The sequence below is a fragment of the Crotalus tigris genome, unplaced genomic scaffold (genome assembly GCF_016545835.1).
Source record: "Crotalus tigris isolate CLP2741 ecotype Arizona unplaced genomic scaffold, ASM1654583v1 scf7180000021160.8983255:1529534, whole genome shotgun sequence".
NCBI lineage: Eukaryota > Metazoa > Chordata > Lepidosauria > Squamata > Viperidae > Crotalus > Crotalus tigris.
Genome location: NW_024098373.1, coordinates 975128 through 998430, shown reverse-complemented (window position 1 = coordinate 998430; position 23303 = coordinate 975128). Strand labels below are relative to the sequence as shown.

Genomic DNA, 23303 nt, shown 5'->3' with positions numbered 1-23303 from the left:
AGATATTACATGCTACAAATGTATCAATTTAATTTTTAGGAGGGTAGGTGTTGATCAGTACAACCCACTCCAACCAAAAGCTCCTTTTGGTCCTCCGTAATTTGATTTAATTTTCCTGGGCTCCAAGATCACCACAGATGGGGACTGCAGCCAAGAAATTAAAAAACGCTCGCTCCTGGGGAGGAAAGCTATGGCAAATCTAGACAGCATACTAAAAAGCAGAGATGTCACCCTGCCAACAAAAGTGCGTATAGTCAAGGCCATGGTTTTCCCAGTTGCAATGTATGGCTGTGAAAGTTGGACCATAAGAAAGGCTGAGCGCCAAAGAATGGAGGCCTTTGAATTATGGTGCTGGAGAAGACTCCTGCGAGTGCCCTGGACTGCAAGGCGTTCAAACCGGTCAGTCCTAGAAGAGATCAACCCCGACGGCTCTTTAGAAGGCCAGATCCTGAAGTTGAAACTCAAATACTTTGGCCACCTCATGAGAAGGAAGGACTCACTGGAGAAGAGCCTAATGGTGGGAAAGATGGAGGGCAAGAGAAGAAGGGGACGACAGAGAATGAGGTGGCTGGATGGAGTCGCTGAAGCAGTAGGCGTGAGCTTAAATGGATTCCAGAAGATGGTAGAGGACAGGAAGACCTGGAGGAACATTGTCCATGGGGTCGTGATGGGTCGGACATGACTTCGCAATTAACAACAACAACAAATTTTTAAAAGTGGGAAGGGTTCCTGAGAGTCAAAAGTTTTAAGAAATGCTAATTTAATGTAATTTCTTTGGGCTGCACATAGTTAGATAACCACTAGGTGGCAGAACGCCCTAAAGGAAGAACGTCACTGATTCGCCATTGAGGTGCACTTTCGTTGTACGTTTTTGGTGCCTTTTAGGATTCCTCTTCATCCCAAGGGCCTTGTCGCATAAATTTCCAAACCTCATGGTGTTTTTACACAACCCTCAGACGCCAATCAATCTAAGATCCAACAACTTCATGACACACTACAGTACACGTAGCCCTCCACTTACAAAATCATTCATTTAGTGCAGGGGTAGTCAACCTTTTGGCTCTTTTATGACTCGTGGACTTCAATTCCCAGAATTCCTGAGCCAGCTTAGCTGGCTCACGAATTCTGGGAATTGAAGTCCACGAGTCATAAAAGAGCCAAGGTTGACTACCCCTGGTTTAGTGATTTGATGTTACAATAGCACTGAAAAGAGTGACTTAGAACCAGATCCTCACACTTATGAGGGTCACAGCATCCCCACGGTCACGTGATCAAAATGTGAGCAACCTGCGTGCACAGGGTGGTCCTCGACTTACAACAGTTTGTTTAGTGACCGTTGGAAGTTACAACGGCACTGAAAATAAAATGACTTATGGCCTTTTTTCACCCTTACAACCGTTGCAGCATCGCCAGGGTCACGCGATCAAAATTCAGAGGCTTGTCAACGGATTCACATTGATGACCGTTTCAGAGTCCTGGGATCATGTGATCCCCTTTTGTAACATTATAAGCAAAGTTAATGGGAAAGCCAGATTCACTTAACAACTCTTTCGCTTAGGAACAGAAATGAATTATGATCGTTAGTTGAGGACTACCTGTATTTACAACAGTTGCACTATCCCAGGATCACATGATTGGAGGAAGCTGGATTTATGTAACAGCTGTAGTGATTTGCTTAACAACTGTGGCAAAAATCGTCATAAAGTTGGCCGCGACTCATTTAACAACCTCTTTGCTTAGCAATGGAAATTCTGTTCTCAATTGCACTCATGAATTGAGGACTACTGGTCATTGTTCATTTTAACTTGGTCAGTGGGCTGTTTGGGGATTTGGCCTATTATTTTATTAATTCAGGACATTTGTTCAGTTTCTGGTTCAAGATATGCTGTAAACCAGAAGTATCCAACCATGGTTACTTCCAAGACCTGTGGACTTATATATTACCAGATGAATAGAATAGAATAGAATAGAATAGAATAGAATAGAATAGAATAGAATAGAATAGAATAGAGCTGGAAGGGACCTTGGAGGTCTTCTAGTCCAGCCCCCTGCTCAAACAGGAGACCCTATACCATCTCAGACAAGTGACTGTCTAGTCTCTTCTTAAAAATCTCCAGTGATGGAGCACCCACGGTTTCTGGGGGTAAGCTGTTCCACTGGTTAATTGTCCTCACTGTCAGGAAGTTTCTCCTTAATTCCAGGTTGCTTCTCTCTTTGGTCAGTTTCCAACCCTTGTTTCTCGTACTTCCCTCTGGTGCTCTGGTGAACAACCTGACCCCCCTCTGCCTTGTGGCAGCCCCTCAAATACTGGAACCCTGCTATCATGTCTCCCCTATTTCTTCTTTTCTTTAGACTAGCCAAACCCAAGTCCCGCAGCCGTCTTCGTATGTTTTGGCCTCCAGGCCTTTGAGCATCTTAGTTGCTCTTCTCTGGATTTTTTCCAAACTCTCAACATCTTTTTTGTGATATGGTGACCAAAATTGGCTGCAGTATGCCAGGTGTGGTCTTACTAAGGTTTTATAAAGCGGTATTAATACTTGGCGTGATCTTGATTCTATGTTTATACAACCCAGGATTGTATTAGTTTTTTTGGTTGCTGCTGCACACTGCTGGCTCATAGTTAAGCGATCGTCCACTAGGACTCCACAGTTGCTGTTTTTAAGCCAGATCTCACCTAATGTATTTGTGCCTTTGCTTTTTCCTGCCTAAGTGTAAAAATTTGCTTTTCTCCACACTGAAACTCATTTTGTTGGATAGGGCTCATGATTCAAGTTTGTCAAAATCTTTTTGAATCCTGAGTTTGTCTTCTGGGGTATTGGCTACTCCTGCCAGTTGTCATCTGCGAATTTTGATGAGTTCAACTCCCAGAATTCCCCAGTCAACTATGCTAGTCCAAAGAACAGAAGGACTAGGGGGGACATGATAGCAATCTTCCAATATATTTGAGGGGCTGTCATAAAGAGGGGGCCATCAACCTATTCTCCAAAACACCTGAAGGCAGAACAGGAAGCAACAGACGGAAACTCATCAAGGAGAGAAGCAACTTAGAACTAAGGAGAAACTTCCTGACAGTGAGAACAATTAACCAGTGGAACAGTTTGCCTCCAGGAGTTGTGGGTGCTCCATCACTGGAGGTTTTTAAGAAGAGACTGGACAGCCATTAGTCCAGAAGAGCATAGGGTCTTCTTTTTGAACTGGGAGGGTTGAACCAGATGACCTCCAGGGTCCCTTTTACTCTGTTTTTCTCCCAGAAGGAGAGAAAATAATGCAAAGAAGGTTTTGTTTTTTCCCCAACCTCAGATTTTTCCTTGATTTGGATGTCTCCAAGAGTCGAGAGCAGCTGTCTGGATCGGAGTCCCACCACTCTGAGCCAGCTGGCAACCCACTCCAAGATCTGACTCAGAAGGAACCAAGTGGCTGAGGGAGATGTTGGCCTCCCAGCCTAGGTGGACCTGTAACCACGCAGAACTTCCAACAGGGCTGAAGTGCTTTTCCAGAATGCGCCCAAGGGAACGACCCAGTGTTCAGACACCACCGCCTTCAGTCTCAACAGGCAACCAGACACTCAGGGAACACGTCTGCGTCATTGACCACGTCCCCAGCGGCTGCAATCGTGGGACACCCAAAGCCAAGCCAAACAGACCTTGGAAAGAGGTCAGAGCAAGACAGACCAGAGGCAGGGGATCGAGAGGGGTGTGTGTGGGGGGGGGGTTTAAGGGAAGTAGACAAAGGTCGCATTCTGGACTTTTCTTGCCTGGTGAATCCTCTTGTGTGGTGGATTTAATTTTGCCGGATGGATTTGTCTTCTTTGGGAAACTCTCAAGTGCCTTGTGGACTCCTTGGCCATTTGCTCTGTGGATTAGCATATGGCTGGACTTCATTGGGACAGTTCTGGGTTTTTGGTGAAGGGAATTGCTGGGGAATATTAATAAACCCACCAAACCAACATTGTGTGTGTGTGTGTGCGCGTGCGAGTGAGCAGGACAACAATGCTTGCTGGTTTTCTTGCAGGCGTTTCATTGCCATACTGGGTAACATCATCAGTGCTAGAAGGGAGTAAGGTTTTCGGGGGAGCGAGGAGAGGAGGAGGAGGAGGAGGAGGAGAAGGACTGTGGGGTCTTTGGTGCCCTCTGAGCTTGCTTGTTTTCTTGCAGATGTTTCATTACCCAACTAGGTCACATCATCGGTGCTAAATGGAGTGGGATGCTCTCTGAGTTTGCTTGTTTTCTTGCAGACGTTTCATGACCCAACTAGGTAACATCATCAGTGCTAGAAGGGAGTGGGGTTTGGAGGGGAGGAGAGGAGGAGGAGGAGGAGGAGAACTGTGGGATCCTTGGTGCTCTCTGAGCTTGCTTGTTTTCTTGCAGACGTTTCATTACCCAACTAGGTAACATCATCAGTGCTAAATGGAGTGGGATGCTCTCTGAGTTTGCTTGTTTTCTTGCAGACGTTTCATTAGCCAACTAGATAACCTCATCAGTGCTAGAAGGGAGTGGGGTGTTCTTTGAGCTGGGTGGTTTTCTTGCAGACATTTCACTACCCAGGTAGGTAATATCATCAGTGCTGATGGTATAATGAAACACCTGCAAGAAGACAACCAACCTCAGAGAGCGTCAAGGACGCCTCATGGGGCCCTGGTTGGTAGCCAGATTTGAGGACCTGCTGCATTATTTTTCACTGGAGCACCTTGGAGGGTGGAGGGCACTAACAACTATGGTGATGCCCTTCACTGCTGTGGCAAGAAAAGTCACAAGTGGGGCCAAACTCACTTAACAGGTGTCTCATTTGACAGCAGAAACGTTGGGCTCAATTGTGGTCGTAAGTTGAGGACTATCTGTAAGTTAGTCCCTTCATTTCTTAGACACCCATTTGTGTTTCTTTTGCATGCTTGCTTTTCAGATGGTGGCCTTCATACGTCTTGAGATCCAGCCCATCTCACAAAATTCACAACTCGATTCTTCGTTTGGGCGTCGGGTATTAGGAGAACAAAGGAGAACAAAGATGATCAGGGGACTGGAGGCTAAAACATACGGAGAACAGTTGCTGGAATTGGGCATGTCTAGTTTAATGAAGAGAAGGACGAGGGGGGACATGATAGCAGTCTTCCAGTATCTCAGGGGCTGCCCCAAAGAAGAGGGAGTCAAGCTATTCCTCAAAGCGCCTGAAGGCAGGACATGAAGCAATGGATGGAAACTAACTAAAGCAGTGGTTCTCAACCTTTTTAATGTCGCGACCCCCAACTGGTCATAAGTTGAGGACTACTCAACCGGTCGTAAGTCGAGGACTACTCAACTGGTGCAGCACCGTTTGCAGAATGGGACTTTTGGTGGGCTCAGCAGGGCAGAGACAGCCTGGACAATTCCTATTGGCTTTTGAAAGCCAATAGAATTAGACTCTATTCAAGAGAGTCTATTCTATTGGCTTTCAAAAGCCAATAGAATAAAAGGGAGTAGCACAGCTAAGGAAAAGGGGGGAAAAAATGGCGGACTGCGTTGTTTGGCGACCCCCGTGAAATGGTCGTTCGACCCCAAATGGGGTCCCGACCCACAGGTTGAGAACCACTGAACTAAAGAGAGAAGCAACCTAGAACTGAGGAGAAACTTCCTGACAGTGAGAACAATTAACCAGTGGAACCACCTGCCTCCAGAACCGGTGAATGCTCCAACACTGGAAGTTTTAAAGAAGAGACTGGACAGTCATTTGTCTGAAATGGTATAGGGTCACCTGCTTGAGTAGGGGGTTGGACTAGAAGACCTCCAAAGTCCCTTCCAACTCTATGATTCTGTTACCTCAACCAATGACCCAGAATTAGGGATGAACATGTTTGGGGAAAACCCATCTTTGTTGTGGGGGAAAAAAAATCTGGCATCAATCATTAAAAAAAAACCCAAAAAATCAGGCTCTCCAATGTTTTGGGCAAAAGTGACTTTTGTCACAGCAGGATGCTCCGTGCCGAGTCTATCCCTGGACAGGAGGCCACCTAACATGGAGATGGAAGTTCTCCTGAGCTTCACCAGCCTTCTGCTCTGCTGAACTCAAGCAAGGAATGGTTGAATCTTAGCTCTGAGCTCTGCAAAAGGGCTGAACCGAGGGAGGAGGGAGGGGAAGGCAGTCAGCCAAGACTCAGGTCAGATCCGTTCCCTCTTCCAGCTAGCTGGAGACAGAAGTGGGATCAAGGAGACCTTCTTCTCCGCCCTTTCGGACTTCTGCCTCTCTTCGGGGCAACAATGGCCTGGCTCTTTTGCTTGGGGTGCAGTCTGCTGGTGGTCTCTGCACAGCAGGATCCTGAACTCTTAGCCCGCGATTTGGAAGAGGCTGGGATTACGGATTATAACCTCGTTGACAATGTAAGTTTGTTTGTGTTTGTGAGGGAGGGAGGGAGGGAGGGAGGGAGGGGAGAAGAAGAGGGAGGAGAAGCCTAATCTGGGTGATTTCTTTGAACTGCCAAGGAAGGGATATTTTTAAATCAGCGAATATGCTCATTTTGGGGTGGGCCACGTGACACATTTTACCACAGCGAAGCTTGCTTTAATGATATTGTCTAAAAATTGTTGTCTATCTATCTATCTACAGTATCTATCTGTTTCTATCTATCTATCTATCTATCTATCTATCTATCTATCTATCTATCTATCCTGTCTGTCTGTCTATCTGTCTCTCTCTCTCTCTCTCTCTATCTATCTATCTATCTATCTAGTCTGTCTATCTATCTATCTATCTATCTATCTATCTATCTATCTATCTATCTATCTATCCTATCTCTGTCTGTCTGTCTCTCTCTCTCTAGTCTGTCTGTCTGTCTGTCTGTCTGTCTGTCTGTCTATCTATCCTGTCTGTCTATCTATCTATCCATCCATCCATCCATCCATCCATCCATCCATCCATCCATCCATCCATCTATCTATCTATCTATCTATCTATCTATCTATCTATCTATCTATCCTGTCTGTATCTTTCTTTCTTTCTTTCTTTCTTTCTTTCTTTCTTTCTTTCTTTCTTTCTTTCTTTCTTTCTTTCTTTCTTTCTTTCTGTCTACCTACCTACCTACCTACCTACCTACCTACCTACCTACCTATCTATCTATCTATCTATCTATCTGCTGTTCAAACCAGGAGAGCAGCTAGGAAACAAAGCCACCCCAAAATGAAGAAAGTAACTGAAAATAGGATGCACATTTTGCAAGTGTAATAGTTATGAGTTTTGTGCAAAAGCAAAGCCTCGTTTAAACATAATAGCGTCCTGACAGCATTAATATTAAGCTGGGGGTATTAAGGTGGATTCAAACTTTTCTAGACTTTTGATGGCAGTTGTAATTCTGGCTCTTGAGCCAAGCTCAGAAGCGTACATGATCCCCTCCCTTTGACAATGCTTATCTACAGCAAATCCTTGAGGTGTTCATGGGAAGAGCTGAACGGAACCTCCAGAGTCAGTTGCAGTATACCTCACGGGGCACAAAGTGCTGAGGGTGAATCGCAAAGGGAGTTTGCAGTTTGCTTGATTTCATGATGCCTGGAAGCATTTGGCTGCCTGCTGTAATAACTGTGCAAGAATAAATAGACCTTTGATCTGATTCAGCGAAGGCAAAACGTAAACCCTCTGCATTCAAAGTAACAGAGTTACTGAGCTATTTGTCTTAAAAGTTTTCAGTTTGCTCACCCTCTTTATGCAATTTCAACAAACTATTTCTGGAATTTGCCTGCCTTTCTGTAACTTTTTGCTTCTCCTCTCCCTTCGTATATTTGCTATGCTTTATCTTGTGTGAAAGCAAAGTATATTTTTCCTTGGGGGGGGGGGAAACCTCAAATAAACCTCTGGGGTCCTACCTAGGCATATTTTGAACTCCAAAATAGGTAGTCCACTCTCAAAAGGGAAAAGTTATTTTTCAAGAGGAAGGGAGCGTTCACAGCTGGGCTCTTGTGAAGAACAGCTGCTGGAATTGGGGATGTCTAGTTTAATAAAGAGAAGGACCAGGGGAGACATGATAGCAGTGTTTATTTATTTATTTATTTATGAGACTTATATACCGCTTTAAGTGCAAGCACTCTCTAAGCGGTGTACACCAGTAAGCAATGTATATATATATTTACATTGCCCTCAACAATCTGGGTCCTCATTTTACCTACCCCGGAAGGATGGAAGGCTGAGTCAACCTTGAGCCGGTGAGATTTGAACCGCTGACCTGCTGAACACAGTCAGCTAAAGTGGCCTGCAGTGTTCCAATATCTCAGGGGCTGCTCCAAAGAAGAGGGAGTCAAGCTATTCTCCAAAGCATTTGAAGGCAGGACAAGAAGCAACGGGTGGAAACTAATCAAGGAGAGAAGCAACCTAGAACTAAGGAGAAACTTCCTGACAGTGAGAACAATTAATCAGTGGAACAACCTGCCTCTAGAAGCGGTAAATGCTCCAACACTGGAAGTTTTTAAGAAGAGACTGGACAGCCATTTGTCTGAAATGGTATAGGGTTTCCTGCCTGAGCAGGGTGTTGGACTAGATGACCTCCAAGGTCCCTTCCAACTTTATTATTATTATTATTATTATTATTATTATTATTATTATTATTATTATTATTATTATTATTATAGTAAGCTACTGTCACTGCTGTTCCTTCTTTGCTTTTTTATAACTTTTAAATCAAATCATACAGTCGGTAAAGCAACTCATAATGTAATTTTCTAGTGTAAATTGCAGCCCATTTTTTTTTCAGCAGGTTATGTTCTCTATAGGTTTTTTTTTTTTTTTGGTCAGACAGCCTTTTTTAAGAGCTCAGCTTCGGGTAATTCAACAACCAAGTTGCGTGTTAATCTATTATGAATATAAGAAAAAACACCTGCAAAGGACTTTCTGTATAATATTCATACAACCTGTCATTATGTTAGGAAGAGAGTTGCTTTGATGGTTATTTTATAGTGGCATAAAACCAGGGGTCTGTAGCAGCTTGTCCAACGGAAAAAATGCTATTAAAAGGCCTATACTTTTGAGAGGTGCTTTCATCAGGCAGAAAAGCTAATACCTTTTTATTATAACGTTTGTTCGTTGGAAAAGCTGCTACCAGATTCTTGACGCAGATAATCTGGTTATAGAATTATGAATTAATTATATGGAAATTGGAGACTGAATTAACCTACTTCCTGGGTCTGCCAAATGCAGTGTGAATTCTCTCCAGGATTGGACTGGATTTACCCAGTACTAACTTTAAAAGTACCCAAAGTTAATATATTATGGCTGTGAAAGTTGGACCGTAAGAAAGGCTGAGCGCCAAAGAATGGAGGCCTTTGAACTATGGTGCTGGAGAAGACTCCTGCGAGTCCCCTGGACTGCAAGGCGATCCAACCGGTCAGTCCTAGAGGAGATCAACCCTGACTGCTCTTTAGAAGGCCAGATCCTGAAGTTGAAACTCAAATACTTTGGCCACCTAATGAGAAGGAAGGACTCACTGGAGAAGAGCCCGATGCTGGGAAAGATGGAGGGCAATAGAAGAAGGTGATGACAGAGAATGAGGTGGCTGGATGGAGTCACTGAAGCAGTAGGTGTGAGCTTAAATGGACTCCAGAAGATGGTAGAGGACAGGAAGGCCTGGAGGAATGTTGTCCATGGGGTCGCGATGGGTCAGATACAACTTCACAACTAACAACAACAACAAAGTTAATATATTAGGCAAATGAAACTACAAATGAAAGTAGTCCTTGACTTGCAATCGTCTGTTTAGTAACCATTTAAAGTTACAACAGCACTGGAAAAAAAATGACATGACAATTTTTCACACTTATAACCGTTGCAGCATCCCCCTGGTCATGTGATCAAAATTTTGACTCTGGCAACGGGATTGTATTTATGGCAGTTGCAGTGTCCCGGGGTCATGTGATCCCCTTTCGTGACAAGCCAAGTCAATGAGGAAGCTAGATTCACTTAACAACCATTTTACTAACAACTGCAGTGATTCACTGAACAACTGTGGCCGGAAAGGTTGTAAAATGGGGCAAAAACTCACTTAACAAGTATCTCGCTTAGCAATGGAAATTTGGACTCGGTGATGGCCTTACGAGGACTGACTGATTGAATTGTTCAAGTCAGAAATGAACAGCATTACCATTTAATCTTATTGGGCGTTCTCTTTGACATCACACAGCATCTTTCTCCAGGTCGGTTCATCTAGCAACCGAGCCATCTGCAAAAGCTGGTGTTCATTTTGTTGGTTTTTATTTGGTATCTTACCATTTGGGGTAAAGCCAGCTCATTTGACTGGCTTAGGAATTAACTTCCAACACTGGAAGTTTTTAAGAAGAGACTGGACAGCCATTTGTCCGAAATGGTGTAGGGTTTCCTGCCTGAGCAGGGGGTTGGACTAGATGACCTCCAAGGTCCCTTCCAACTTTACTATTATTATTATTATTAATGTACAGTATTGTGCAAAACCAGAATATGAATTAGTTCTCGACTTATAATCATTCATTTAGCAACCATTGGAGGCTATCACAGGGACTTATGACCAGTCTTTGCATTCATGACAGCTTCCCCACAGTCACGTGATCACTTGGCATGTATTTATGTATTTTTGATGGATGAGGCATCCCAGGGTCACGGGATCACCATTTGTGACCCTCCAAGCTGGATTCTGACAAATAAAATCAATAGCAATAGCACTTAGACCAGCGTTTCTCAACGTTTGTGTGACGGCGACCCCTGTCACATGGACACGGCGCGCATGCGCGCCCCCATGCGCCCATGCGCAGTGTACATGCGCAGCGCCCCCCACGCGTGGCGCGCATGCGCAGCGCCGTCCCCACACACGGTGCGCATGTGCGGCGGCGCCCCATGCGCAGTGCGCATGCGCGGCAGCGCCCCCTGAGGGGGGGAAATGGCGGATCGCGTTGTTTGGCGACCCCCGTAAAATGGTCGTTCGACCCCAAATGGGGTCGCGACCCATAGGTTGAGAACCGCTGACTTAGACTTACTATATATACCGCTTCACAGTGCTTTACCGCCCTCTCTAAACAATTTACTAAGTCAGCCTATTGCCCCCCAACAATCTGGGTCCTCATTTTACCGACGTCGGAAAGATAGAAGGCCGAGTCAATCTTGAGCCCCATCATGATCAAACCTCTGGCAGTGGAAGAGACGTTTAATCAGGAAATATTATAAAATACTTCCTGCATGCATTACGTGCTTTTCCAGGCTCACAGTTTTCTCACGTGCGAGGAGTCAGAATGTGTCCGATTTTTCCTAGATTGAACAGGATGACGTAGAGGGGTTTGGTGGCAGCTGTTGTAAAGGCTTATATAGGAGAAAAGCAGGTTTTGGAAACTGAGTTCATTAACTCATTGCAAAGTCAACAATTTTCCAGTTGGCCAGTGCCAAATCTCTCTTTCAGAGGAGAAAGGAAGGCAACACTTAATGGGATGTTTAATTGAGTGGCGAAAATTGTTTACAGTCAGCAGTTAAAAAGTCGGCCACTTTGACTGAACTTTTAAATTTAAGATCTTTTTTTAAAGTTTGAATGTTTTATATGGTGTTTTAATCAATGTTCGTAAGCTGCCTAGAGTTGCCTTGGGGGAGATGAGTGGCATATAAGTTTGATAAATAAATAATAATAGTTAAGCTCATTCTTTCCTTTCCCCTCTTCCTTCCTTCCCTTCCAATTATCCATGTTTCATGCCCAGTTTAATCTCTGCTTTAATTCATTTTACCTTCTCTTTTGCGGCAGTCACTAATAGCAATAGCACTTAGACTTATATACTGCTTCATAGTACTTTACAGCCCCCTCTAAGCAGTTTACAGAGTCTGCCTATTTGCCCCCTACAACTTGGGTCCTCATTTTACCGACCTTGGAAAGATGGAAGGCTGAGTCAACCTTGAGCCGGTCAGGATCGAACTGCTGGCAGTGGGCAGAGTCAGCCTGCAATACTGCATTCTAACCACTACGCCACCATGGCTCTTAACACTTTCTGATAAAACCATCATAAAACCCAATTCTGTGAGTGCGGGATACTGCAAATGAGTGTATATGCACCTGAGCGCCTGACATGCAGTCACAAGACTTTGCAGTAGCTATTGGAAGTTCAGAGCCAGGTCATAAGTACAGGTAGTCCTCAACATACGACCACAATTGATCCCCAAATTTCCATTCTTAGCAAGACAGTTGTTAAGTGAATTTTGCCCCATTTAACAACCTTTGTTGCTGCTGTTGTAAAGTGGATGACTGCGGTTGTTCAGTTAGTAACATAGTTGTTAAGTGAATTGACTTTGCTTGTCAGAAGGTCACAAAGATAATAACCCCAAAACACTACAACTTTCATAAATATAAGTCAGTTGCCAAATATCTGAATTTTCAACACTGGGGATGCTCCAACAGTGGTAAGTGTGAAAAATGGTCATAAATCATTTTTTTTCAGTGCTTTTGTTACTTCTAACAGTCACTAAACAAATTGTAAACAGAGATGGGAAGGCCTGGAAAAACCCAGAAAAATTGGGGAAAAAACAATTTTTTTCCTTTTTTTTTTCTTCCAAACAGCGTTGGAAAAATGGAAAAAAAAATCCTTTTTCTCTCCCCTATTTTTCCGGGGGTTTTTTTCCAGCCTTCCCTCTCTAGTTATAAATCAAGGACTACCTGTACCGCAGGGATGCTTATCATAACCTCAAACCCTCTCTAAGCGATCAGTCATAAGCTGAGGATGACCTGTAATTTGAAAAAGTACTCTCCAATTCCCTCTAATTCATTCCTTGTGTGCTGTATTCCATTCTCTAGTCAGTTGGGGGGATCCCCCCTCCTGACACCAAAAATAATTATTCTGCCGTTCGCAACTCTACTGTAAATTCCACCAATGTTCCTGATGATAGCCCAGTTTGCATCCTGCCCTTTTAAGATCTGAGTCGCTGCCTTTTGCTCTACGCTCCTTTTCGGTCCAAGAACCGTGAAGGAAGAGAGTTGGAAAAGGTCTCATAAGTTTTTGGCATAGGAAAGGGTTGGTTTTGCTCCAGCGCCTTGGCATTTGAAGTTTCATGTAAGCAAGCATAAAATCGTCTCACTGGGGGAGCAGAATCCCATGCAGTGGTAATGCAGAGAAAAATGTGTGTCTTAAACGCCCTTTTTGCATCCAGGAGGCTGCTGTTCTTCATTTTGCAGAACGTAACGTCAAGGCTTTCCACCACCAGTCTAGAGTTTTTCAAACTGTGTTCCTAGGCTTCTGCAAAGTCTCAAAGGAATTTTTCCGAGAGACTAACAGCAGAAACTAAATTTAAAAAGCCATTTAAACACAGCCAGGGGCATCTACAGCCATTTTCCTAAGGAACGACAATCTACGTTCCACCTCCCTAAACACGGATTTGTTTGGCTAAAACATTAACTGCTCGAGTAATGGTGAAAATCACGTTTTAATCTTTCTACATCAGAAAAGTTAATGTTGCATTGCCTTGCAATTTGCACTGTATTTATCCATGATTATAGGGTGATGTTTGGAGCTGTCTGGGGGTATGTTTGTAGTGCTTTTCAAAGCACTTTCATATATAATTGGGTATGTCTAGTTTAACGAAGAGAAGGACGAGGGGGGACATGATAGCTGTGTTCCAATATCTCAGGGGCTGCCCCAAAGAAGAGGGAATCAAGCTATCTTCCAAAGGCCCTGAAGGCAGGACAAGAAGCAACAGATGGAAACTAACCAAGGACAGAAGCAACCTAGAACTAAGGAGAAACTTCCTGACAGTGAGAACAATTAACCAGTGAAACAATCTGCCTCCAGAAGTGGTGAATGCTCCAACACTGGAAGTTTTTAAGAAGAAACTGGACAGCCGTTTGTCCAAAATGGTATAGGGTTTCCTGCCTGAGCAGGGGGTTGGACTAGATGACCTCCAAGGTCCCTTCCAACTTTATCCTTATTATTATTATTATAAAGTTGCAGGAAATACACAGGTTTTGCTTTACCTCCAGGTTTCTATCACTTGTGCTTTGCCTCTTGATCAGACGTTCTGGGAACGATTATTTTTTAACCGACAAAAAGAGTTCATCCTTACACCAGCATATAATATATAATTATAGGAGCTGAGTGCATTGCCCAGTCTTGTTAAGCTGAACTTGCTTTGTTTATTCATGTCAGAAGCATCACAATTAAAATAAGACGTACAATATGACATAACTTTTAAATGTAAAATCTAAGATTAATATATGTAAAATTAAACAGATCTTGCCCAGAAATTAGCAACATTAATTGCGCTCTGTCGCTCTGCCATGAGGTCCTCAAGTGTATACTGATCGGGACACAAGGGCAGGTGTACATATGTGTTGTTGTCTGCATGTTACCACAATTGCAAAGGGCAGAAGCCACCGGATAGTCTCATTTATTCAGAGTATCTCTGGATCTTGTTGTTCAGCTAGTCCTCAACATACGACCACAATTGAACCCAAAATTTATGTTATTGAGACAGAAATTAATCAGTGGAACAGCCTGCCTCCAGAAGCAGTAAATGCTCCAACATTGGAAGTTTTTAAGAAGAGACTGGACAGCCATTTGTCCAAAATGGTGTAGGGTTTGCTGCCTGAGCAGGGGGTTGGACTAGATGACCTCCAAGGTCCCTTCCAACTTTACTACTATTACTAAGTAAGTTTTGCCCCATTTTACGACTTTTCTTGCCTCGGTTGTTAAGTGAATCCCTGCAGTTGTTAAATTAGTAACACGTTTATTAAGTGAATCTGGCTTCCCCACTTACTTTGCTTGGCAGGTAGCAAAAGGGGATCACATGACCCTAGGATGCTGCAACCATCATGAGTACATGCCAGTTGCCATGCCTTCAAATTTTGATCATGGGACCATGGGGATACTGCAATGGTCGTTAGTGTGGAAAATGCTCCCAAGTCACTTTTTTCCGTGCTGTTGTATCTTCAAATGGTCACTAAACCAAGTGTTATAAGTCAAGGACTACCTGTGTTGAAAAAAATGGTGAGAGATACTGCTCCCTATAAATGAATACCTGAGTTTTTTTACAGGTAGAATCTCACCTCACCTAACCCCCTAACCCACTGTTTTGCTGCAAGCAAACCATGTTAAGATGAAAGCATGGATGACTGTAGCAAGAACTTTCCAACTTGCAAGTTCAAACATTTTCCACATTTATTTTTTTCCTCTCTCTTCTCCAAAACACACACACACACACACACACAAACAGCTTGGCTTGGAGTCAAAAGTCTTGCATTCTTTTATGCAACTTCAGCACGTTCGCCATTCAGCCCAGCAGAGGAGAATTCAAAGCAAATTCCATCCGCCTCTTTGATCTAGTCTGTCATGGCTTCCTCCAAAGGAAGAGTCCATGTGTCCAGGGTGAGTCTGTGGAGATATGAACTCCATGGCCGGGAATATTGGCAGCGCGCTGCCATGTAGGATTTTTTGTAATCTAAATATTTATAACTGTCAGGAAATTGCGGCCGCAGCTGTCCACATAACTTCGGAACATGGACCCGAACTTGTAGTTTTATATAAATAAATATATTTAACATTTATATGCTAAAGATAGTCAGGAACACAGGAACATTATGAGGTAAAAATCATCGTGAGGTAAATTCAAACAGCATACCGAGAACACAGAAGAAAAAGGCGGGAAAAAGGGAAACGCCCCCTTTACACCCACAGCAATCACAGCATAGATTGCCTCATGCACTCTCCAGTCAATCAACTCCAACTGTTTGTTGTGACCCAGTGTACAATTTTACTATGTCAGCTACTAAATTAAATATCCTAACAATAACCTATACTTTGGTCTCCATCTAAGGAACGTTCAGAGCAGCTAACAGCCTCCTTAGCCAAACAAACCCTGGATAGTAAAAGTGATGCAGAAGTTAAATATTTAAAGAATGCAGCATGGGCTTAATATTACAGAGAAGGAAATGGCTATGTCTACACCAGAAGATCCCAGCTTTGGCAACTTTAAGACTTGTGGACTTCAACTCCCAGAATTCCCCAGCCAGCCTGGCTGGGGAATTCTGGGAGTTGCAGTCCACAAATCTTAAAGTTGCCAAGGTAGGGCACCCCTTGTTACCAATGCCCTCCACAATAATATATCTTTATTGAGAATTAAATAGCATGAAAAAGAGGTTGTTACATGCTTCACAAGACAGGAAGTTGACAATTCAAGAACCCATGGGAAGGAAAATATGACAACTAAAATTGATGGAAATTTTCTTTTTAGTTCTACTTCGCTGGATAATAGGAGAACAATGCTGAAGAATATACAGAACAGGAATGAGGAAGTTGTTTTATTTATTTTATTTCTCCTGTTTGAAAATCTCTCTAATCCTTTTAAGTGGATCCAAGAATTTTTGTAAAAGAGTTTGCATGAAACATACACTTATTTTGGTGTGTATTTTTCTAAATATAGGCATTTTTTACTATAATGGACATAATTTTTATATGTTTGGGTGTGGCTGTGTGGAGTGGGTTATGTGTATGTGTGTAAAATACTGTATGTGTGGTTCCTCAAATAAGTCATTTGTACATTACTTTCACTAATTGATGCATTTTCCTAAGAGTTTTAATAACAACAACAACAATAATAGTCTTCATTTAGCAATTTCCTCATTTAGCATTTGTTCTGAGTTACAGCTATGATGAAAAAGTAACTTTATGACCAATTCTTTCATTTACAGCTTTCACGTGGCAGTTTTCATGTAATGTATATTTTTTAGTAACCTAACGTACTGCAAAACGTGGAAAAAGTCTACATTTTGAGCAATAAGTGTTCAGTTAGTGGACTGGTTAAATAATGAGAAATTATATGAGTTTATATTCAGATGCTAACTGCCCCCAATTCTCTCTCATTATTAATAGAGGCTTAGCAGACAGCCTAAGGATGCAGCAATGGCTTTTGACGAGCCTAAAATATCTCTGTTCTTCTGATGAACATCTTGGTTTCCATTTTTTGCGGAAAACACACTGAGTGATGGTCTCTGTTCTTTTGCAGGTTGCACGGAGAGTTCCAAGACAAACACGATTTCTGCAGAGATTGGTGTGTAAATATTCTAAGTGTGAATTGTTCTTATCTTGCAAGAAAGTGTCAGCAATCACACTCTCCTAATTTTCTAATGAAAAAGACGGGCTTGTATCAGGAAATCTTTCCTACAGCTGCAAAATGCAAACTATCTGAGCCATTTTCTCAAGTCTTGTGCAGAAACAAGAACAGATGAAGAATAAAGACACGTTTCTAAATCTTTTCTTTTTTTTATTACCCCTCTAGAGCAGGTGGTAATACCAGCTTGGATGATTCCCTGACCAACCAAGAGCTAAACAAAATCTGATGTAATTAGTATTGGGATGGGAGATGACTAAGAAATCCCAGAACTGTAGATAAATGCTTGGACATTAAAAAAAAAAAAAGATTAACATAGCCCTCCTTCTACATTATTTTAAAGACTACACTATTGTATATGCAGACAGTGTTTGCATTGCCATTATACATTTACTGGACTGACCTATTTTTTCTGAGTCTACACCATGCATAGAGCAATCAGCTGGCTAAATAGGACAGCCAGTAAGATGGGGATTCCTGCAATGGCAGAAGGGTTGGACTAGATGCTCTCCAAGCTCCCTTCCAGCTCTTACATTCCCTTATTTTGGAAACACACTAAACCACACATATAAAACTCCGCTCAAGGTTAACACTAATCAAGCTTCCCATGGTGTACTAAAACATATTTTAAACTTTTACCAGACTTAGTTATTGTCTCCCTGATAAAGCCAGTGCTGTGGGTCCAGCCATTTCTTATTGCTAAGATCAAGGGATGCTTTTCTATCCAACCATGCAAAAGAAAAGAGCAAAGATAGAGAGCTTAATGAATAGCTTTGCTTAACACACTTTGCATACCCCAAAATCAAGACACCAAAATCTGGCATCAAACCAGAACCCAAACTAGAAAGTCTGGATAGGGATTTGCAACACATGAAATGTTAGTACCACTTTATAATGCCTTGGTAAGACCATACTTGGAATGTTGCATCCAGTTTTAGTCGCCATGATATAAAAAAGATGTTAAAATGCATGATGAACGGTTACAGGAACTGGATATGTCTAGTCTAATGAAGATGAGGACTATAACAGAATAATAATAGAGTTGGAAGGGACCTTGGAGGTCATCTAGTCCAACCCCCTGCTCAGGCAGGAAACCCTACCATTTCAGACAAATGGCTGTCCAGTCTCTTCTTAAAAACTTCCAGTGTTGGAGCATTCACAGCTTCTGGAGGCAGGTTGTTCCACTGATTAATTGTTTTAACTGACAGGAAATTCCTCCTTAGTTCCAGGTTGCTTCTCTCCTTGATTAGTTTCCATCCGTTGCTTCTTGTCCTGCCTTCAGGCGCTTTGGAGAATAGATTGACTAGGTTGACATGATAGCAGTTTTCCAATATTTGACGGGCAGTCACAGAGAAGTGGGATTCAACTATTCTCCAAAGCACCTGAGGGCAGGTCAAGAATAACAAATGGAAATGGATATCTTCAGTGATTCATCAGCTCAAGGAAAGAGAACACCACCCGCCATTTTTAGTAACAAACAGACTGTTTGTAAATACAAGCTCCATCCTATATATAAATTCAAGTTAAAAAATAAAGTTAGGAATGGAATTTGCTTAACCAGGACACTACCTATAATAGACTTGCAAGATTCTGTTAATGTAGCATTACAATAAAATAGAATTAGCTTATCTGGTTGTGTTTTGTGTCTACCTGGGATGGCTGACCTAACATGTCCTGCTTTTGTGGAAATATTGCTATGTCCCAACAGGAGACCAGACCCCGTATGTCCGAATTCTCAGTGAAAGCCACAATAATTTCTCGATACGCATTTACCACAGTCTCCTGCACTTTGGTGAATACCGGCTCAGAGGCTAGAGAAGGCGTTTTTGAGATGCAAATACCCATCACAGCTTTTGTCTCCAATTTTACCATGTAGGTGAGCGGTTGCGTCATAAAATAAGTGTAATGGTCTGCGCGAATGGCCTTGGGAAACAGGAGGGAGAATCACAGACTGAACAAGGATATAAAAAATATCTCAGTGTTTCAGCAGGGACCATCCCTAGTTTTTGGAGAGGGGGGGAGAAAAATTAGTAGATTTGCAAGACTATTAATCTAATCTTACAATAGAGTTAGTATAGGTCAGTGGTTCTCAACCTTTTTAATGCCGCGACCCCCAACCGGTCGTAAGTCGAGGACTACTCAACTGGTGCAGCACCGTTTGCAGAATGGGACTTTTGGCGGGCTCAGCAGGGCAGAGACAGCCTGGACAATTCCTATTGGCTTTTGAAAGCCAATAGAATTAGACTCTATTCAAGAGAGTCTATTCTATTGGCTTTCAAAAGCCAATAGAATAAAAGGGAATAGCACAGCTAAGGAAAAGGGGAAAAAAATGGCGGACTGCGTTGTTTGGCGACCCCCGTAAAATGGTCGTTCGACCCCAAATGTGGTCCCGACCCACAGGTTGAGAACCACTGGTATAGGTAGTCCTCGACCTACAACTGTTCATTTAGTGACCATTCGAAGTTACAACAGCACTGAAAAAAATTATTTATGACCATTTTTCACACTTATGACCATCGCAGTATGTTTGTGGTGACATGATCAAAATTCAGACTCTTGACAACTGACTCATATTTATGACGGTTGCAGTGTCCCGAGGTCATGTGATCCCTTTTGCGACCTTCTAACAAGCAAATTCAATGGGGGAAGCCAGATTCACTTAACAACGGTGCTACTAACTTGACAAGTGCAGTGATTCATTTAACAACTGTGGCAAGAAAGGCCGTAAAATGGGGCAGAACTTACTTAACAACTGTTTGGCTAAGCCTCAGAAATTAGGGGCTCAGTTGTGGTCGTAAATTGAGGACTACCTGTATTCCTGGTGTGCTTCTTGTATGGACTACCTTGTAATAAGAGATCTCTTATTACAAAAAGGGATGTAAATAATAAATTAAGGTGAAGTTCATAGGGAAATTGTTAGGTTTTAAAGGTACTAAAATCAGTATGGGATTTTTACTCAGACCAATTTTTTTTTTTTAGCGAAATGTAATCTAATTCAGAAGTAGGAAAGAAGCAGTTTAAGGCTGAATACAGTAAATGAAAAGTGAGAAGAAACCGGAATCAATAGATTGAACCATCAGTGCCTGCCTTTCTATTTTTTTTTTCATGCATATCCTCTTTTTTACTGATTCCAGGATTATTGGTGGCAAGATTTATTACGGGGAGGTTATTGGCAAAGACTGGGTGCGTGCAGATCAAGAAATATATTCAAGACCCACAGATGACAGGTAAGGACTGCATGGTCTTGATTTGGGGATTATGGAGATAACAGCAACCGTGATGAAAAATTGCAAGAATTATTAAGCAAAGGACAACTTGTTCTGGGAAAGAAGAAGGGGGTGAGAAAGAAGATCAAAGTAAACCTGCCTTGATTCTGTTTGGCATAACAGGAGGTTGAGTAAGCTCTGCCTGGTTTTTAAGTTTCTGTTATTATACCTTATTACAACAAAGTAGAGTTTCAGTACGTCTTGCATTGTACAGCCCTTTCTTTTATAAGAAAAATCAGTAGCTTGAATTGACCCCAGAAGTACATTGACAACACCTTAGTGCAGTGTTTCTCAACCTTGACAATTTTAAGGCATGTGGACTTCAACTTCAGCAACGCTGGCTGTGGAATTCTGGGAGTTGAAGTCCACATGCCTTAAAATTGTCAAGGTTGAGAAACACTGACTTAGTGTATAGGGGCCAGACAGCCAAGAGAGAGATTACCAGGGAATATCAGAATTTGAGCAGGGAAGTTGAAAAACAACATCATGGAAGGTCGTTGGTGCCCTCTGGGCTTGGGTTGTGTTTTTTTTTGCAGACATTTCATTACCAAACTAGGTAACATCATCAGTGCTAGAAGGGAAAGGGGATTGTGGAGTGGATAGGAAGAGGAGGAGGAGGAGGAGGAGGAGGAGGAGGAGGAGGAGGAGGAGGAGGAGGAGGAGGAGGAGGAGGGGGACTGTGGGACTCCTTGTTGCTCTCTGAGCTTTGTGGTTTTCTTGCAGACATTTCACTACCCAACTAGGTAACATCATCAGTGGTAGGCGAGTCCTAGTTTGATAATGAAACATCAGTGGGGAAGCCAGATTCACTTAACCATGTTACTAACTTAAAAACTGCAGTAATTCAGTTAACAACTGTATCAAGAGAGGTTGTAAAACAGGGCAAAACTCAGTTAACAACTGTCTTGCTTAACAATGGAAATTTTGGGCTCAGTTGTGGTCGTAAGTCGAGGAGTACCTATAAAGTAGAATTAGTTTATCCGGCTCTATTTCCTGCCCAGTCTACCTGATAAGGCTGACAGCAGCTGTTGTTGGACTACCACACCCATCTCTTCAGCCAGTGAGGCCTGTTCTTCCTGCTCCTCCCCTCCGACTCTCATCAGTGGCCCCAGCTAGCCTTGATATACAGCAGGAAGTGTGGAAAGATGTGTCCCTAAAATGTCTTTGCATTCTTCCAGCAGAGAAAACAGAATGGAGACGTTCAAAGCCTCTGGATTAATTCCCCGGAAGGTTGAAGCCACCTTCATCCTGCACTACGAGGAGCTCCTACGGAGACGGTTGGGGAAGTATCAGTACACGGTCAGCATACGACCCCAGCAGCTGGTGGGCAAGTTACGTGTGGAAGTGAACATCCTTGAGAATTCGGGAATTCATTCTTTGGAAGTTCTGCCTCTCCAAAATAACAAAGGCAAGGGAGCAGGGAGCACTGAAGGTGAGTGGATAAAATGAGGGCTGCTGCCAGCCGTGCCAGGTAGACCAGAAAGGAAACATGACCCGATGAGTTTGGTATAATTTATTGTAAGGCTACATTAACAAAATCTTGCAAGTTTGAGAGTACAAATCTCCCGCTGTCTATTTTACAGGCTGATAAGTTAGGGAGGATCCCTCCTGAGTCAATTTCTCCACCTGTTATGCAGCTGAGGGCCATGCTGTCTCTTATCTGATCATTCTCCAGGCAGCATTTATTTGCCCCGTTTCTAAATGTCTTTCTCATGTACTAATACAGCCAAAAAACTTATTTATAGAGTAAAAGTACATCCTGCCTTTCATTCAGCAGCTCAGGGTATGTGTGTGCAAGTTTAACATTAATAATATGAATTCATATTGCTGGGTTTCCTAAAATTTACTGAACCACAAGCTAATTATCATCCGGTCTATTTTATGAAACCCAGAAATGTTATTCCAGGAAGCAGGTCATACAGATTGTGTGAACGTAACCTCTCCTTTGATCTAGCAAGCCAGTTTACCAATCCCAAAAATAAAATAAGATAATAAATATAATAATAAAATAAAACAACAACATAAAAACAAAATAATAAAACAAATAATAAAATAATAAATAAATAAATAAATAAAAAATAAAAAATAAAATAAAATAAAAATAATAAAAATATAAAATATAAAATAAAATAAATAATAAAGCTAAACTAAACTAAACTATAAATTAAATTAATTAAATTAAATTAAATTACATTAAACTAAATTAAATTATAAAATAATGCTGTATTTTCTCAACAGATCACCCCACTCCACCTCCTTCAACCATGGTTGGCCAGACAAAGACCTTAGCTAAAGTAACCTTCAGTCCCAACTTGGTCCAGCAAGCCAAGATCGCGAGGAATGGCGTGCTAGGAGACTTCACCATCCGATACGATGTTAACAGAGAATTGAGTGTTGGAGAAGTCCAGGTAGGTTGGAGAAGGTTGGAGAATGTCTATCATCTCATTTCTGGCTATCTGTTCTTGGAGATGATCTCCAGCCCAACATTCCTACCAGTGCTTCTTGGGAGGTGTAGTCCTCAACTTACTACCATTCATTTAGCGACTGTTCGAAATTACAACAGCACCGGAAAAAGAGACTTATGACCATTTTTCACCCTTATAAATGTTGCAGCACTTATAAGTGTTGCAGCATCAAAATTCAGACAGTTCATATTTATGATATGAGTCTGAATTTGCAGTCTTGATTAGCAACAGAAATTCTGGGCTGGATTGTGGTCCTAAGTTGCCTGTAACAGGCTGGTACCCTTTCCCCATCAATAAAAGTGGGTCCCTTTCATTTCATTGCATATTGCAAAATCTTGACCAATTTTGGTGAGCTCCTATGAGAATAACAAAATCTCACCATTTGGAGAAGCACGCAAGAGCCAGGGAACGATTACTATCCGCTATTTAAAATGAATCCAACAGCAGAGCTCAGGAGCAGACGAGGTTGGAGACAGATCAAGGAGAAAAATGGATCCACAGGTAGTCCTCAAGATATGACTGCAAT

The 23303-nt window shown here is 42.3% G+C and overlaps 1 protein-coding gene across 4 annotated transcripts in view; it reads left to right on the top strand.

The window, feature by feature from the left end:
• Positions 1 to 6121: 6121 nt before the first annotated feature.
• The window catches only part of ITIH5 (inter-alpha-trypsin inhibitor heavy chain 5), a 42427-nt gene continuing 25245 nt past the window's right edge, over positions 6122 to 23303 (top strand). Inside the window, exons 1-6 of one of the 4 annotated variants that reach the window (XM_039369541.1) lie at positions 6122 to 6347; positions 16942 to 16986; positions 18755 to 18918; positions 20181 to 20273; positions 21494 to 21744; positions 22551 to 22720. In XM_039369541.1, the coding sequence (XP_039225475.1) occupies positions 6228 to 6347; positions 16942 to 16986; positions 18755 to 18918; positions 20181 to 20273; positions 21494 to 21744; positions 22551 to 22720 (843 nt within the window). In that variant the 5' untranslated portion in view covers positions 6122 to 6227. Of the gene's footprint in view, positions 6348 to 16941; positions 16987 to 18754; positions 18923 to 20180; positions 20274 to 21490; positions 21745 to 22550; positions 22721 to 23303 lie in introns of those variants that run through there. The other 3 variants (XM_039369539.1, XM_039369542.1, XM_039369543.1) reach the window with 3 other exon arrangements.